The following is a 17,877-nucleotide window of genomic DNA, read 5'->3' as shown; positions in this document are numbered from 1 at the left end:
AGGTTGGTCACAAGTTTTTATTGATCATGGTCAGGGAGGATGCTGAGCAAAGGAAATTAGATTCAGGGATCTTTTTCTGAAAAGAAAAGGGGAAATATAGAAATGATAGTATAAAAGGGTAGATTATTGCATCTACTTTCAAACAACAATAAAAACAACTACTAGTGTCAAATATTTTACATTGTATGAATTTTTGTATATTGATACAAATTTAAGGTTGTTTTGGCATACTGCATATGTTTCTATTCTTGTGTAAGGTAATTCTGTATATTGATACAAATTTAGTTATTTTCCTGTACTGTAATTTTTCTTTTTCTGTGTAAGATATTTTTGAATATTGATACAAATTGAAGATTATTTTGCTATACTGCATTATATGTTTCTATTTCTTGTTTAAGGTATTGTCCTTATGCAGCACATTTAAAAATGTAATATAAAGTTCTAATCCTTGAAAGCTATTTAGGATATAAAGAAATAGAGGTTATAACATCTATAGCAAACTTATAGTCATGTTAGGTACATTTTCTAGGTCAATCAGAGGGATATATTAGATAGGTAGATGGTGCTCAAACACTTCATAGACCTACAGAATATAGCATTTTAATATTTAAAAACATGGGCCTCTTCATGACAGTGAGCCATGTCTTCTCCTGATAGCACCAATATACTTCTTAAAAGAATTATGGACATCAAAGAACCTCCATATGGAGTTTGTTTACTTTGTGGCAAAAGTTAGCCATTTGGACAAGAACCTGCCCTTGACTCAACTGCTGACAGTATGTTGTTCAATCTAGACAAACAGGACACAAAAGAAATGGCTACCTAACTTTTCCAAGACAATCCTTCAAAAAATTCTGCTTCACAGAAAAGTTTGTCAGATATTCTAGGCCTGCAGGCTGAAAATGGTTGCCCCAATGTTACAAAGGAATCCTGGGGTGTAGTGAAGAGCTGCGGGCAGGCCTGCTTTTCATCCCGCCTGGCTCCCGTATGGCTAGCTTAGCCCCAGAAATAACAACACACAAATTGTATTCATTTAAACACTGCCTGGCCCATTATCTCTAGAGAGTTAGTTACTGGCTAACTCTCACATCTTGATTAACCCATTTCTAATCATCTGTGTAGCACCACGAGGTGGTGGCTTACCGGGAAAGATTCAGCATGTCTGACCTCATGGCTGGCTCCATGGCGTCTGCCTCATTGCCCTCTTCCCAGCATTCTGTTCTGTTTACTCTGTCTACCCAATTTTCTGTCCTATCAAAGGGCCAAGGCAGTCTCTTTATTAACCAATGAAAATAACACATAGACAGAAGGCCCACCTACATCACTGGGGTGACTGTCTATGCAGCCAGATGTCTCTATTCTTTCATAGTTTTGAAAGTTGCTTGCTTTGTACTTCCTGTTTAATCAGGTAATAATATATCCTTCTCATGTCTCTGATGGAGTTGAAGACTAGATAGTTATAGTCAGTTTCCCTTAGTCATTTCAGAAAGAAAATTTAAAAAAAAACTTTGGACTCATCAAGAGAGGATAGAAAATAGAATAAGATCTCTAGATTTATCAAATACTACGGACTGGACATTGTAAATGCATTTCTTACTTGGTAATTGTTCTTATTGTATATGGTTTTGCATTGTTAGCATTAAAACTTTTCCTTTTTATTTAGATAAAAAGGAGGAAATGTTGCAGAGGAATTGGCCATACAGTCATTACACTGTGACAATAAAGCAACCTTGAATCTAGGACCGAACCAGCAATTGACAGATTGGACTTAGCCATAGAGTTCTTGGGGGACTTTGCAGGGTAGCTAGAGAGAACAGGAAGAGACTCAGAAGAAGTTTGGGGGGGGTGTGTTTTCTGGTGCTGGAGGTTCCAGAGAATGTGGAGAGCGGGTTGGCTAATTGCACTGCTTTCCTTGAATTCTTTAGGTATTTATCTCAATTTCTGACTCCCAAGTTTTTATTATACTAGAACAAATTAGGTAATTGTTTCATATGGAAACTACATTGCCCTACACCCATAGTGATGGGAACAAAGGACCCTGGACTAAGACATCAGGCCTCATGAACCAAAATTAAAGAATTCTTCTTTTAATGTTCTTTTCTCAGACACATTGGAATAGTTAACATTTGCCTTAAGCATAAAGGCTAAGGCTGAAAATCTTCTAGGAAAGAAAGAGGAGGAGTGGGGAAGAGGAGAAGAGGAGGAAGAAGAGGAGGGAAGAAGGAAGAGAGGAGAAAGAGGAGGAGAAGAAGGAGGACGAGGAAGAAGTAGTAGGAAAATGTTAGTGACCATGACTTAGATCAAGGTTTCTTAAGTAAAACATAAAAGGCACAAATTATATTTTGGAAATTGATAAATTGGATTTTCTCAGCATTAAAACATTTGTTCTTCAAAAGACACCATTAAGAAAGTGAAACTATAAGCCAAATACTAGGATGTTTATAAAACTGCATTTGACAAAGGACTTAGAACAGAAATGAAGAATCACAGCTTAACAGTGTAAAGTCAAACAGCACAATGTAAATGAGCAAAAGGCTTGAGCAAAGGCTACATTAAAAAGACACAAGACTAACAAGCAAGCACATGAAAAGATACTTAGCACCATTAGTCAACTAGAGAAATGTAAATTAAAAGCACAATAAGACACCATTTCACATTCCACCTGATGGCTGTAATTACAAAAGCTGCAAGGCCAAGGTTTTATGAGGTGGTAAACAATTAAGATTCTCACATAGTGTTAAATGTCTGAATATAACAAGTCCCCCAATCTATTAGCAATTAGTCATATCTGCGAGCACTCACCATGATTATAACTGTGTGAAGTATGAGTCATACAAAATGGAGAGGCTGAAATGGTCACAACTGCCTTGAAGCTTTACTAACCAGGCTTTCTCCTTCCATTCTGTGACTCATCCTCTTAAAGACCCATGGCTTTGGCTCTGGGCTAATGTTGTGTGTTGTCGATAGAAATGGTGGTCATCCCAGCTGTGTTGTGATGGAAAGTATTGGGGGAAGGGGTCTACTTGGAGAATATGAAGACCATTAAGCAGATTACACTGGGAGAGAGCAGAAGAGAGATGGAAATGCTGAAAATAGTAAGACAGATAAAGAAAAACCCAAAGGCAGAAAACAAAACCAAAGATACATACACAAACACATACCCCCTCACACATATGCTCACACATAATCACATATACACATACACACTCACAAATACAGATACACTCATATACACACATTCACATACACACTCACACACTCATACTCATACAAACACACACTCACAATACACTCACACACACTCCACATTCACCCTCACACATATAAAACATTTCTGATAAAAGAATGTCAGCAGACTTCTGTCACCTTAGATGCTACCTAGATTCTAAGTCAGTGCTCTGTGTAGAGGTGGCTATAGTATGGGAAAACAAAAAGGATCTAGTCAGAGAAAAACTTCGCATCTGAAGACTCCGGACAAATCAGCCAATAAATAACCATCATCTCAGATCTCCAGACATAGAGATGCCAGGTGAACTGGTAAATCAGAGGATGGAAAAAGACTGCAAACTGTTGGTACCATTTCTACACATAAGGAATTTCAAAGACTGAAAAGAAACAGAATCTTTTTAATAAAGAAGGGACAAGTGAGCAAAAAGGTCCAGGGATACGTGGTCCCTGCACCCAAATCTCAACATGGACGGCATGAAGAAAATGGTGTCTGCTCCATGCAGCTGCACGAGTGGTAAGCAGGGCCTGGTGGGGATAAGAGACAGACGGGCGGCAGTGAAATAGATAACACAGCGGAGTTAAGAGTATCTACACGAATAGTAGGCCACCTCGGGAAGGAATGGACATCACTAAATGTCCTCAGCAGTGTCCACGCAACTCCATGAGAAAATTTATGAAAAGGTGCTTCCAAACATAAGGAGCTGAGAATCCAGCCCAAAGTCTGAACTGAGACAAATAAAGGTGTGTACTTGATTGGACACGATGAGCCTGATAGAGAAACGGGGCTTTCCACAGCAGGAAGGTCAGGCTGCACATATAGATTAGAGGGGGGCCATGAAAAGGACAAAGGTCAGATACAGACTCATCAGCCTCTCTAGCACTGGATTTGGTAAAATAAAGGCCAAACAAATGTGATCAGCTAGGCAGCATGCCAGTGGGCAGCATGAGAGTCTGGGCCTGCCACATGTGCAGCGCAGCATGGTAAGGACAATGCTTGCTAGACTTTGCCACCCATTCAGCTAGTCAGCAGGGCACCCCTGGGAAAAGCACATCTTGCCCAAGACATACATCAGGCTGAGCTCTACTCTGATGCAGACCCTCTACAGAGGCTCCCAATCATAAGGTGTCCACATGTGCTCCTCCCGCCTTCTTAAACATCAAAGTATTTCTTCTAAAAGATACTTCAAGGCTACTTCCTCCTCTTTCTTCTTCTTCTTCCTCTTCTTCCTCCTCTTCCCCTCCTCCTCCTCTTCTTCTCCTTCTCCTCCTTCTTCCTCTTTTTCTTCTTCCTCTTTTTCTTCTTCTTCTTCCTATTGTTAGAAGCCTAAAAGCCATACCACAGCTCTTTAGAGCACACAAAGTGCAACCCAGGCACCATCCTGCTCCACCCTCACAACAAGTTTGTAAGCCACACATTACTACTGTTCTGACTTCACAGAAAAGGAAGTTAAGTGTGAAAAGGTCCAGATAGCAGGTTGCAATGCCCTTGTTAGTCCATGGGGATTTTTTTAAATGGCTTCAAACTTTGATCACTGTATAAATGTGCAAAAGTGTTTGTGCAGACCACACTAGCCTTGTGGAGATCTATAGGAAAGGACAAAAACTGAAGAGCCCTAAGCTCTCCTACTGAGATGAAACACCAAAACCACACCCATCCCACCTAGGTTTCTCTCAGTTCCACTTGCTGGCCCTGATTGCCAGCCTCAGGGAGTTGCCACTTCCGCTCTGCTGGGGACTTTCCTTCTAAAAAAGCAACAACAACAGATAAAAACTTTTTGGAGAGCCTCATGCATTTGGTTCTCTCCTACTGTGATTTTCTTCCACAGATGTGTTTCTTTCACACCACTCTGACAGGTCCCAGAGACTCCTTTCCCCAGAAGGATGAGGAAAGCAGTGACCAAATCTGGGTATGTCTAAGCGTCATGTTGCTTCAGGAGTCTTTCTCACTGTGGAGATCTGTTATGAAGGGCCCTCTGTTGCTCCCTTAGGAAGAAGGGAACTGGATGGGCAGAACTGAGCATTCAGCCTATGGGTCTGGGCTCAGGTCAGTGTCAAGGCTGGGGTTCAGCAGGGATGTCGGGGTGTAGGTGAGGTCTCCAATTCCCTTCTGTGAGATAAGAAAGATAGTTACTGCAGAGGATCCTCTCCCTGACTACGGCACAATGCCTCGGTTTGCTGCCTCCTGACAGCAAGACTCAGTCATGGGTCATTATTAAGGTTTGCCTCTTCATTTCTCTAGACCATATCCCCAGTCTGTCCAGTGATGCCGCTCCCAAGATCAGCAGCTACAGAGGTTGCTCCCTCTGTGCTACATCCTTCATCACACTAAAGCACGCTGCAAATGGAGTCCATCCCTTGTCCTATGCTCTTCACTCACTCCAGCTTGACTCTGACACAAATCTGGAGAGATTTCTCACACTGGCTGCTTCTGCTTCTTTGCTTTTTCCTTTATTCTCATGCCATTTTGCTTGAGTTTTCATCACCAAAAGCCCACTAAAAAAAGTCTCCTGTCAACTTCCAGGGTCAAATCTAATAATAAGTCCTGTATTTTATTGAATGCGGACACATTTTCTTTATCTCCCCACCCCTCCTCTCTAATTTTATATTTTATGTGTATGGATGTTTGCCTTTCTGTCTGTGCACAAGGTGCATACAGTGCCCGAGGAAGCCAGAAGAGGGTGTCAGATCCTCTATCTCTTTTAAGGGTTGTTTCTCTTTCAAAATTGAAATGAATGCTCTCCCTGGGCTCAGATCTAGGCTGCCTTCAGTTCTACCTACTTGTCCTCCTATCTACCTATCTATCTATCTATCTATCTATCTATCTATCTATCTATCTATCACGTATCTATCATCTCCATCATTGCCAATGGGCCTTAGTGTTACATCTCATCTCTGTGTAATGAATCCTGAATGTGTCCACAGCCCTGCTCAGTCTTTTGAACTGCAGGATGTTTCTAAGTTGCTTCCTATGACTTCCACTTGGTGGGTAGCTCATGGTTAACATGACCTCAGCCTGGACCCCTTGTGCCTCTCCCCACCCTCACAAAATTCTGTTTCTTCCTCAGTCTGTCTCAATTAATGAAGATGTTGCTCAAAATCAAACCCTCGGTCCCAGCCTTGCTCCCTCCGCCCATCATATCTACAACAAAATGCTAGATACTGGCTCTAACACTGTGGACGCCACCTGTCGGCCTTCCTTCAGTCCCACTGCAGCCATGTGGGTATGCCCTGCCCTTCCCCACCTGATCCCAGCCCAGATCCTGCCCAGGATCCTGGATCCCTCTCCTACCACCTCACCATCCTTCACACTGAGGTCTGAATGGACTTCCAAGATGCGAATCAGGTCATGATCTTCTTTAAAACCTCCATCGCTCCAAAGTGAGAACAGAATTCAAGTTTCTGAGCTCAACTCAGACATTCATCGCATGGCCTCTACTCTCAGCTACTCTTTTGAGAATCGTCTCCCTTGTAGCCCAGATCTTACTTCTTTTGACTTTCCTGTTTCCGGCACACGTCGCAGTGCCTCCCTACAACAGGGTTTGCTAAGGCTGTTTCCTTGGCAGATGGCATCTTCTGACAGGACCAAACCTTCTTTCTCATCATTCACACACAGTGTCCACAACTCACACTGGCACGATTTTTGTTTAGTCACCTGTTTATTATTATTATTGTGGAAAGAAAACTGAGTCTGAGCAAGCACTCACTCTCACTGCCTTGTCTGCCCAGCATTGGATGCTTGCATGTGGCCTTAATGAACAGTTATGTGTTCCACTCTCCCCACAGAGATCACCATGGCTAGCATGTCCCAGGCACTGATGCCAATAGACAAGTAAAGTATGAGTTCAACATGAGGTTAAGTTCACATACAGTGTATCTGGAGCTACAGGCCTTTTTTCAAAGGCCTCTCTGCTCCACCACTCACTAGGTGGTTTGGGAAGGTTTACTCCCAGGACTCTAATTCCCTTATCCACAGGATGAGAATAATGGTAGGAGACTCATAGACTTATTCTGAACAGGCAAGAGTGACTACATTAAAATGGTGATCAGAAGTAACTTAGCACACATCAAATGACCAATCAAAGCTATGAATGGTTATAGTGAGTCATGGCTACCCTGTGAGGCAGGATTTCTCAGTATGAGCAGGACTGGCATTTGCGGTGCCATACTTCTCAATGAGATGGCTTCATGTGTTTAAGATACCTAGCAGCATCCTGGCACCAGCCACAAGATGCCAGCAGTACCTCCCAGTTAGGACACCCAAATACATCTTTACAAATTCTCAGATGCCCTTCAGACAGAGAGAAGGCTAAAACCCAATGTTGAGAAAGCAGATACTATTGCCTGCCAGTGCAAAAACCAAAATGGAAGTCTACAGGGTCTGAATAACTTGCCCAAGCCCAAAGGAGACAAGGGTGGGGGGGGTCAGGATTCAAGGTCCGCCCTTCTCACCTTGGGGCCTACTCTTCGCTTTTTCCCACACCCCTCTCTGTAAGTGTGGCCCAAGCCCCTCTGCCCTTACCCTAGCACATTTGCAGATTCGTGCTAATTACATAGCAATGTAAAACTTTATATGTGGTTTGTTATTTTATATCCAGGAACATGGTCCGCAGCCTTCATTACATAAAGCAGCTGTGTGTATACTTGGGGTCTAAGTGCCATTTAGTGGTCAGCTCGATGGAGTATTTTGTTTCAAGCATCACATTTCCTTTTTCCCTTTCCATCCTTCAGTAGGGTCCTAAGAGAGGAATGGAACCTCGCACAGTTTAGGCTAGAGTGACAGGCAAGCCCTAAATGACAGTTACTCTCTGTCCTAATTAGATTAAAAGACAGACAGAGCCCAAAGCTGCCGTATGCTGTGCGGATGTACTCCTCAGTGACTGTGTGTGCACACGTGTTCACAAGCCACACTCTCGTCTGCCTTCTACCTGTGTACGCCCGCCATTTGTGGCTTGGAGGAAGTGAAGGGATGAGCAGAGATTTAGACGGACGACTTTCTAACAATCAGCTGTGTGATTTGAGTGTGTCATTGTTCCCCTCTGAGAGGAGTCCTCGTCTTTAAAATGAGGGCAAACCCAGCTGAGGGAATCGGTGCAGTTGATAAAGTTCCTTGCTACACAGGCACAAGGACCTGAGTTTAGATGGCCGGAAAGCCCATGAAAGCAGGGTGCCATGGCACCCATAATCCCAGTGCTGGGGATGCAGAGACAGGAGGATCCCTGGGGCTGGCTGACCAGCTCAGTGAGCTCCTCTTTTATCGCCACCTCTTGGTCCCTAGCCAGAAGGCTCTCTCCTTGCCCCTCCTGCAGTTGGTCTCTTTCCCCAGAAGGAAAATAAAAGTGCGTTTCCTTCTACTGAACCTGCTTTTCCTTCAGAGACCCGGCTCAAAGCTTGTCTTCTCCAGAAAAGTTTCCTGGACCCCCTGGCTTTCACTATATTTCACTAAATGCCTGGATTTATAACAGGGCATCCCTGGTCTTCATATGATATTTTCTTTATTTTCAAATTCTTTTTCCTTCATCCTCAAATATTTACTTGACAGGTTGTATGTGATCAAAGTGATGATTTAACAACAGATAGATGCTGGATAATAATCACAACCTGAAAACTCAGAAGTACACTCTACGTGTGCTACATATTATAAGACAGAACTTGTCTTGTAACTGAAATTTTGTCCTTTTGGCCAGTTCTCACACTCATTGCTAGAAAAGTTAAGTCAGCACAGCCACTAGAAAGAAAGAAAGGAAGAAAGATAGAAAGAAAGAAAGAAAGAAAGAAAGAAAGAAAGAAAGAAAGAAAGCAAACAAGCAAGCAACCTGGAGGCTTTTTGTTTGTTTGCTTTTACAACAATACAGCAAATCTCACTTTGGAATGCAAATCCAAAAGGAATGAAATCAGCATCTCAGAAAGATCTCCTCGCCTGCCTTGCTACAGCCCTTGTTGAACTGTCTTTTAACTCAATGCCTACAGGTGTTTCTTGTTCAAAAGTCACAAGTAGCTGGAGGAGGGCAGCTCAGTTACAGCACAGAACATATGGAGACAGTGCACAGAACTGAGCCGTTGCTATCCCGAGGGCTACCCACAGCCAGCCATGTGCACACCTCCCACCTGGAGCCTGGCCTGTCAGCCACAGTTTCTGCAGACCACGCTGCGACTGTCTCCTCTGACAGGCAGGGTAAAACACTTTCTGAGTTCCTGCATAGTGATTGCTGGCACCCTTGGATTCTGACCAGGTCTAGTTTTAGTTCTCTATCAACCTTACCAATTTCCCAAATATTTCAAGCCCAAGCACACTCCTACTCGTTTGCACAAGCAATTCCCGTAGCCCGAAACGCCTTCTCTTTCTTCATTCTTCCTGCCCAATTCCTGATTATTCTTTTGCTGGTGGTGATTTTGGGGGTGTGCTTTCTGTTGTTGTTGGGTTTTTTGTTTGCTTGTTCTTTGTTTTGAGGCAGTTCTATGTGGCCCAGGCTTTCCTCAAACTCTCCATCTTCCTGCTTCAACTTCTAAGGGTTGAGGTTTTAGGAGGTATAAATTCCAGGTTCCTGCACCTTTTGTAAAAGCAGGGTCTCTTGAATTTAGGTAGTTGAACATGACCTTGAATCCCTGACCCTTGACCTCCACCTTGAAAGTGCTGAGATTAAGGCCATGTACCACCACACCCAGCTTCCTGCTCACTTTTTCAAGATTGATTTCCATTGACACGATCTTAAGCGAGTCCTATAAGTAACTCTAATTGGACTCAGTAGGTCTAAAAACGAACAACAAAAAGAAGACACAGACTTGAGAGGAAGATGTCTTACCCCAACATCATCACCTTTTTGGCAAAGATCTTTGCCGATGTGATGTTCTCTCTCCTAAGGCTGTCTTGATTAGTCCTGTTTGCCCTTCTATTTCTTTCCCTGTGCGCCATTTGTTTATATCTCTGTCCTCTCCACTGGGTGGCTAGTTTCCCGAGGACTAAACCTGGGGCTGATTCCTCTGTACCCAAAATGTCCCCACTGGACTGTGCCGCCATAGCATTGCCTTTAATGAGTGTCATTTCAGGGGTTTTCTCTTATTCTAGACTGTCTTCAACATTGCCTTCTTTGCCTGATTCTTCAGTCCCCTTCCTTTCTCCCCAATCCCAGAAGCAATCCTGTTCTCCATTCATCAAGGATTAACTTCCAAATGAGGCTGGGGTAGAGAACACAGAGCTTGGGGGCAGGGGAAGCAAGCTGGCTATAAAAGTCAGAGCCAGAAGTCAGATCATGCCCATTAAAGAAGACTGGTGTGGCCTGTGGCCCACAGCCCAGAGCAATGCTCTTCCTTTGAGCCAGCAGCTAAGTCCCTCATTTCTTACCCTGGAAGGGACACCCTTCAACAGAGCAGGGATCCTGAGGCCAACTTTGTTGGTTTAGTTACGCTACAAGGCTTCTGCTCCTGCCCCTGCTGTTACAGCCTACAGATTTCTGGTACCAACCTGATTGAACAACTTAATTAAGATGCAATAAAAGAAAAGTGGTCCGGATGTGCCCCAGGCAGAGCAGTCTAGAGTCTGCAGCCACTGCCCCCTCTTGAGCCCAGAGCCCTTTCTCATCTTGCCTAAATGCCCTCCACCAGCAATGGCCTTAAAGGAGGAGCTTTAGTGTTGGGTGGCAGGGACTTTTAATGGTTGGTTAGTCACTCTGCCAGCTGGCTTATGTTGGTGGTGCGTCACCTCAGTCCACTGTCATGTCCAGAGAGGATGATGAAACTTCCCAGGTGTTCTAGGCCCTAGGATTTAGGACTTAACACCACCCAGGGCTTATCTCACAAGACCAAATAGGAGGAAGGAAATGCTTTAAAATGCTGAAACTGAGCCGGAGAAGTGGCCCTATGGCTAAGGCAGCACCCTCTGCTCTTGCAGAGAACCCGAGATCAGTCCTAACACCCACCTCAGGTGGCTCTTAAGCACCTCAAACTCCAGCACCAGGGAATGCAACACCCTCTCACAGCCTTTGTGGGCATCCACACAGAGATACTCACGCATAAATAAAAATAAAATAACTTGAAACCCATGTTCTTGTTTAGTGCTCTGGATAATGTCTTCAGGAACCATACCTATTTAAGGGCTTTTTCTTTTTTTTTCTTTTTTTTTTTCTAGTTTTCTCAGAGTTGTGTCATCACCAACATTCGAGATGTTTTCAGCATTCCCCAAAGAAACCCAACGCCCCTTTGTTATGGTCCCTCCATCTCCTTATTCCGCTTAGTTCTGGGTGACCACTACCCTGCTTTCTCCCTCTGTCTGCATGCTCCCTCCTGTCCGCTCAGAAGTCAAGAAATATTCTATCCTGAATAAGCCTCATTTTAAAAAAGATTTATTTATTTTTACAGGCATTGGTGTTTTGCCTTCATGTATGTCTACGTGAGAGTATCAGGTCTCTGGAACTGGAGTTATAGACAGTTGTGAGCTGCCATGTGGGTGCTGGGAATTGAACCCAGGTCCTCCAGAAGAGCAGCCAGTCGTCTTAACCCCTGAGCCATCTCTCCAGCCCTCTATGCCTCATTTTTTAAGAATGACATGTCTTTAAGGTACATGGCCTGATGTCTTTACACGCCACAGTTGGTGCTCCATTCACTAGCTGATGGACAGTTAGCTGAGCTGTTTCCACCTTCTGGCTATTGCGAAGAGCACATTGGGACACAGAGATTTAGGCTGCTATATATTTTCAGTTCTCTTGGATTGACAAATGTAGTTGCTCTTGTGTCTCATTAACAACACCATTGAAAGACAGGTGATGAACCTAAGGCCTTATCCCACACATTGATTCACCTAGAAACAGTGAGGCCAGGAAGAGGAGCTGGAGAAAGTCAGGCTCCAAGATGCTATGCCCTGCCCCTGCTCACAGTTACGGCCCTACAAGAGGCCTCAGCAGAACCTCTGAGGTTCTCAGTTGAACCTCTGACAACTACCTCCCGAAACCTTTATCATTTTGAGGAAAAGATACAAGAAAATTTTCATTAGACATACAAGAAGGAAGATATTTAAAAACCATCAACACATAGTCACAGAAACCATTACTTTAAATTTGGTCTGGTCCTTTTTTTTTTTTTTAATTTCCTACTGTGCCATCTTCTAATTCTCCAGCGAAGACCATATCCTTACTTCTCAGTGGACTTAACCTCCCACTCTCTAACCAACTCACTGTTCTTGCGAAGGAGATGGGTAGCTCGGCAGGAGGTGGGGGGCCTGAGCCGCGGTAGTATTGTTCACGGACTTCTCTCAGAGCTGCAGATCTCAGGGCTCTGTTTGTGGGAGACAGAGCTACTGCACTCTACCTTGGAAACCCTATTTTCTGGGCACTGTGGTCGGCTCAATGTCTGTCACCAGGTAGGAGTGACAAAGAGGATGAGCAGAACAAATCGCTGCAGGTACCTAGTGGTTTGAACGGTAGGCAACTGCCAATACGGATTTATTTTCAGCCTAAGGGAAAATGGAAGCTTCACGTGCCGAGTGGGGTTCAAGCGGTCGCCGTCTGGTCCTTCCTTTTTGGTCTGCCTCCTAGTTGCTCACATTCTGGTTCACTGCAGAGACAGGCTGTTCTTCCTGGCTCAAACTCCAGGACTCTTTTCTCCAGCTGCTCAAAGTGCCCTGAGGCTTGAGTGTGGCAGAAGAGGCAAGGAGAGCCCTCAGCTGGAAGTCAAGAGGCCTATAATCAGGCCTTGGCTCCCACTAGCTGCCCTGCCTCCACTTTGTTCCCTCAACCCATGTACCCTGTAAGGAGAGGTGTGCCCTAGCCTCCTTCTGTTTCAAATCTTGGAGTATCTTCTCACGACTGTATGTATACAAAGGTGTGCTCCCAGGCCTGGCATGAAGAAAGAGCTTCAACTCCTGCCACCTGCCTTCTGTGGGCAGCCCCTTGAAGGCCCTTCGCTCTCATCTTCACACCTTGGCACTGGCTGCTCCCACTGCTTCACTTCCTTCTATTAGCTACCACTGACTGATAGTTCAAGATCACCTCCAAGGTCTCTGCCCTGTCTCCAACTGTCTTAGGACCCCTTCTTCTACCTGCCTTTCTTTGGGCTTCTGGTATGACTGTATTTTAATTGTCTATTTGCATATCTGACCTTGTCTGTCAGCTGTAGACTTCTAACAATATCACCGAATTTGTCCTTTAACCTCCGATGCCAGGATATTGTGCTTATGTTGTTTAACAAATGAGGTGTGTGTGTGTCTGTGTGTGTGTCGTGCCCTGATTCAGTCTCCCCAGTTGCTGTGATGAGATGGGTTTTGTGGTATATATTTTTGTTTTTTATTTTGGTTTGGTTTCAAGACAGGGTTTCTCTGTGTAGCCCTTGCTGTCCTCACTCTGTAGACCAGATTGACCTAAAACTCAGAGATCTGCCTGCCTCTGCCTCCAGAGTGTTGCAACTGAATGCTTGTGCCACCACCGCCTAGTGACGGAAGTTTTCATCCAACGACATCTTTAAGGCCTCCTTTGTCTCCAAGGAACAGGAGAGGCTTTATTTTAAGAACTTTTTCAATTCCTATAGCATAAGAAATGAACATGAATTCTTACCCTTCCTCAGCCACTCACAGGGATTTTATGTGGACCCAGGGAACTAGACGGGAGTATGACTGACTAAATGGAAGCTTCCAAGGAATTCTGATGATAAATATTTTACGTTCTTTGAGCATGCTTTATTTTAATGCAGACAGCATTTGCAGAGATCCTAGGAAAATGCATGCCAGTGTTAGGCACCGTAGCATGCACAAAACTGTAAGTGAATACCACCTTCCCTGGATCTCCAGCGACCATCTCATTCTTCGACATACCTCGAAGTGCCTACCAAAATCCTGTCCTGTTGGCTGCTTATTCTTTACAAGACTCACGGAAGTGCTCGGTGACGCTGGCCCATGTCCGCAAATTTGTCATTGACTGACCATTGGACTTCCACCTCTTAGCATGAGGTCCACTGAGCAGAGAGAGCATCAGGCCGGACGCCCTCTGGCGGTGGCGCTCCGGAGCTACAACCCAGCGCGGAGCTGGCGAGGGGAAAGGAGAGGGAGGAGGGGGGGGAGGCTCAGGCAGGGGAGGAGAGGAAAAAGTTGCGCTGGGAAGTTTGGAAAGTTGGGAAGTGGCTGCTGCGGGCTTTGCCTCCCTCCGCGCGCGTGCGAGGGAACGAGCGAGAGAGCGAGCGCGGAGCCAGCGAGCGCCTGCCATGCCCGGCAGACCCCGCCTCACCGCGCCCGGGCGCCGAGCTCGCTCCGACTCCCTGCGGCCCGGCCCGGCCCGCCGCGGCCCCGGCCCCCCGCCCCCCGCGCCGGGTCCTCCCCTCCCCCGCCCGGCGGCCCCAGCCCCCCGCCCGGCCCGGCTCCGCGCCGCTCTCCCGCCCTCCTCTCTCCCTCCCTCCCGGCCGCGGAGCAGCATGGCGGAGCCCGGGCAGCGGCCGCGCGGCCGCCCGCCGCCCCTCTGAGCCGGGCTCGGGGGCAGCCGGGCACCTCAGAGCCGACCCCCGCCCCGTCGCGCCCTCCGCCGCACTTGTCCCACCACTGCGCGCCCCCTGGAGCGCTGCGCACCCCTGGGACCCTTGCGCGCCCCGGGTGCCCAGCATAACCCGAGATCCCCCGCTCACCCCGGAATCTGGGGATTGCCCCAGGAGCCCCGCGTACCCCTGGACACTGACGCGGCTCCCCGACCGCCACGCGCTCCGGGACCCCTGCGCGCTCGCAGAATTCCGGGGCTTGGCCAACCCGGCTGCGCGCCCTGGTGAGGGGCCCCGCCCCGCCCCAGAGGATCCCCCTCTTCCAACAGACGGAGCCCCGCCCCAGAGGGACCCCCAGGTCCGACAGGGACATCCAGCCACGCCCCAGCGGGCTCCCAGCATCTCGCGCCTGGAGCCCTGTGCTCCAGAAGATCCTCGGTGCCCAGCTGGGGGCTCCCCGCCCTGCTGAGGGGGCGCTGCCCAGGAGGGTCCCCCGCATCCCGCGGGCCCGGGCAGGATGCACGCCGCCCTGGCGGGGCCGCTGCTTGCCGCCCTCCTCGCCACCGCCCGCGCCCGCCCGCAACCCCTGGACGGAGGACAGTGCCGGCCGCCCGGATCGGTGAGCGAGCGCCAGCCCCGCCACTCTCCCGCCTGCCTGGGCACTCTAGCCCAAGGGGCGATGGTTTGGGACCTGCCTTCTTTAGCCCACTCGCTCCACCTCCGCCCTCTGGGCACAGCCCGGGTTCCCTTCCCTAGCATCTGTCCTTTAGGGCTCCAACTCTGAGCCCAGCCCAGCCCAGATGGTTCCTTCTTCACTTGCGGACAGTTTCCTCTAGACTTTTGGTCTTGGTTGGACGTTTCCCCTTTCTGTGCCTGCTTCTGACTCCTGTCTTTTATCTTGCCTTTACCCTTTGGTCTCTTTCTGCCTGCTTCTGACTTCTTTCCAACACCCCTTGCCCGTCTCTATATTCTACCAGCCCTTTTGCTGCTTCATTCACACAGTGCCCCTGCCCAGGCTTTCCCCTCTCTCCCTGCCCCTCCTTCTGACCACAGGTCTCCCCCCCCCGTGTTCTCCCTCTGTACCCCAGTTCCCACCCAGCACCTATTGTCCCAAATGCCCCTGGTTCCTGAAAAGGGATAAGAGTTTAGAGGAGAGAAACGGAAATGACAGAATGAACATGCTTGTCTAATATTTCCCAGAGGGGGTCAAGTAGTTACTGCTTCCCCCAGTTTTCCTCCCCAAGCCCAGAATCTCATGATTTTCTTCTCCTAACGTCCCTCTCTTCAAATAAAGGTTAATACATTGGTAATCACTCTGAACTGGAGGCCAGGAGACCAGAACGCTATTGCAGGATCTTCCTGTGCTGCCCTAGTAGCAGGGCAGAGGTTGGCCATGGGCAAGGTGCTCAGCACGCAGCCTGCCTTGTGTAGAAGAAATCAGCTGGCTAGCTGGTATGCACTGTCTGTTGTGCATTCAGATCTACAAATCTTGTTGGCAAAGCAAGGTGCTGCTTCCACCACCCACAATAAATACTTTGCATTTATGTCAGAATCAGGTAGGAAAATGCTATGACTTAACCTAAAGTTTGTAAGGGGTCACTGTTTACTCCGGAGACTTTTCTAGATGGAAAACGACTTGGCCTGAGAGAAATGATAGTCCCCTAACTCCTGTCTCTTTCTAAATCTTAATCGGTACTGAAAAAAAAAAAGCCCTGGTATTTGTGCCCCTGCTCGAGGCACACAACCTCCATGCAATCCTAGGTCACAGAAAAAGACAGACCTGAAGATAGAGAACCAGGTAGGCCTTTTTGGTGGGGAAGTCTGGAAAGCACCTAGAATAGGAACATTTCTCAGGGTTACTTCTATGGCATCCTCCCCTTTGAAACCAGAAATTGAGACTTGATTTGGCTTTGCAAGGTTTTAAAACACTTTCTCATCTATGGTCTCAGCGAGTGGCGCAAAGTAGCTAACACCCCAGACCTGCCCTCCGAGAAGAAACCCTTACCCACCCGGATGAATGGGAAGTAACTGTTGCAATAGGTGTGCTATTTTTAATAGGTGTTCTGCTTTCAGAGTGCTCTTGGCATGTGTCTTCTAATGGCTGTATTTAAAAGTTATATGACTTCCTCTTCTCTTGCCAGAGCAGGACTCTTGGTCCCCCCTCTCCCCACCCTCTACATGAAACACTACTGGTGAAGGTTTGCCTTGGCCAAGCATGAATGTTCTCAGGTGGTGTGGCAGTCCTTGGCTTTCACAGTGAAAGCTAGTCATAAAGAGAGCCTGCCTTCATTGCCCACTTCCTCTGTGCCTGGCACCACTCTGAGGGCTTCAGATATGTGTGTTCTGTTTCTCAAGCCTGCCAATAACTTCCATTCTCACCCCCATTTTACAGAAGAGGAAACTGAGTCTGTGGGAAGCGAAATGATGTCCTCTGCCAATTATTCGATTAAGATAGTATTTGAATGTGGAGCTTTTAGCTCGCAAAGCCCTTGCCAGTGGGCCTCTGCCTTCTGGCCCCATCTACCCTTGCCACCTCTCTGTGCCAAGCCTGGCTCTGCGCTTGCTCCCCTTGGCCTCACTGATCTGCCTCTCCTCTCTCCTTGTAGCAGAGGGACATGAACTCCTTCCTATGGACTATTCGGCGCCATCCCCCAGCCTATTTGTTTGGCACCATTCACGTTCCATATACCCGAGTCTGGGACTTCATCCCTGAGAATTCCAAAGCAGCCTTCCAGGCCAGCACCCGCGTCTACTTTGAGCTGGATCTGACAGATCCCTACACCATCTCAGCCCTGGCCAGCTGCCAGCTGCTGCCCCATGGTGAGAACCTGCAGGACGTGCTGCCAAGAGAGCTCTACTGGCGCCTGAAGCGCCACCTGGACTACGTGAAGCTGATGATGCCCTCATGGATGACACCAGCCCAGCGCGGCAAAGGGCTGTATGCTGACTACCTATTCAATGCCATTGCTGGCAACTGGGAGCGCAAGAGGCCGGTGTGGGTGATGCTCATGGTGAACTCGCTCACGGAGACGGACGTGCGCTCCCGAGGCGTGCCTGTGCTGGACCTCTACCTGGCCCAGCAGGCGGAGAAGATGAAGAAGAGCACTGGGGCTGTGGAGCGGGTTGAGGAGCAGTGCCATCCTCTCAATGGGCTCAACTTCTCCCAGGTAGGAACACCCACATGCCAGCCTAGCCAGCAGCCCC

At 47.4% G+C, this 17,877-nt stretch overlaps 1 protein-coding gene and 1 pseudogene across 3 annotated transcripts in view; one reads left to right on the top strand and one right to left on the bottom strand.

The window, feature by feature from the left end:
* The window catches only part of LOC125412537 (huntingtin-interacting protein K pseudogene), a 75,458-nt pseudogene extending 60,545 nt beyond the window's left edge, over positions 1-14,913 (bottom strand). Inside the window, exon 1 of one of the 2 annotated variants that reach the window (XR_015737531.1) lies at positions 14,824-14,913. The product of XR_015737531.1 is annotated as a huntingtin-interacting protein K pseudogene, transcript variant X4 (transcript). The remainder of the gene's footprint in view (positions 1-14,823) is intronic. The other variant, XR_015737529.1, reaches the window with a different exon arrangement.
* Positions 14,914-14,961: 48 nt separating this feature from the next.
* Positions 14,962-17,877, top strand: part of Trabd2b (TraB domain containing 2B) — a 194,782-nt gene continuing 191,866 nt past the window's right edge. Inside the window, exons 1-2 of the mRNA XM_085686437.2 lie at positions 14,962-15,292; positions 17,280-17,840. Coding sequence (XP_085542563.1) covers positions 15,191-15,292; positions 17,280-17,840 — 663 coding nt within the window. The 5' untranslated portion in view covers positions 14,962-15,190. The remainder of the gene's footprint in view (positions 15,293-17,279; positions 17,841-17,877) is intronic.

The sequence above is a fragment of the Myodes glareolus genome, chromosome 3, assembly GCF_982192425.1.
Source record: "Myodes glareolus chromosome 3, mMyoGla1.1, whole genome shotgun sequence".
NCBI classification, from domain to species: Eukaryota; Metazoa; Chordata; class Mammalia; order Rodentia; family Cricetidae; genus Myodes; species Myodes glareolus.
The sequence above is the reverse complement of the archived record's forward strand: the minus strand, read 5'-3'. Positions and strand labels throughout refer to the sequence as shown.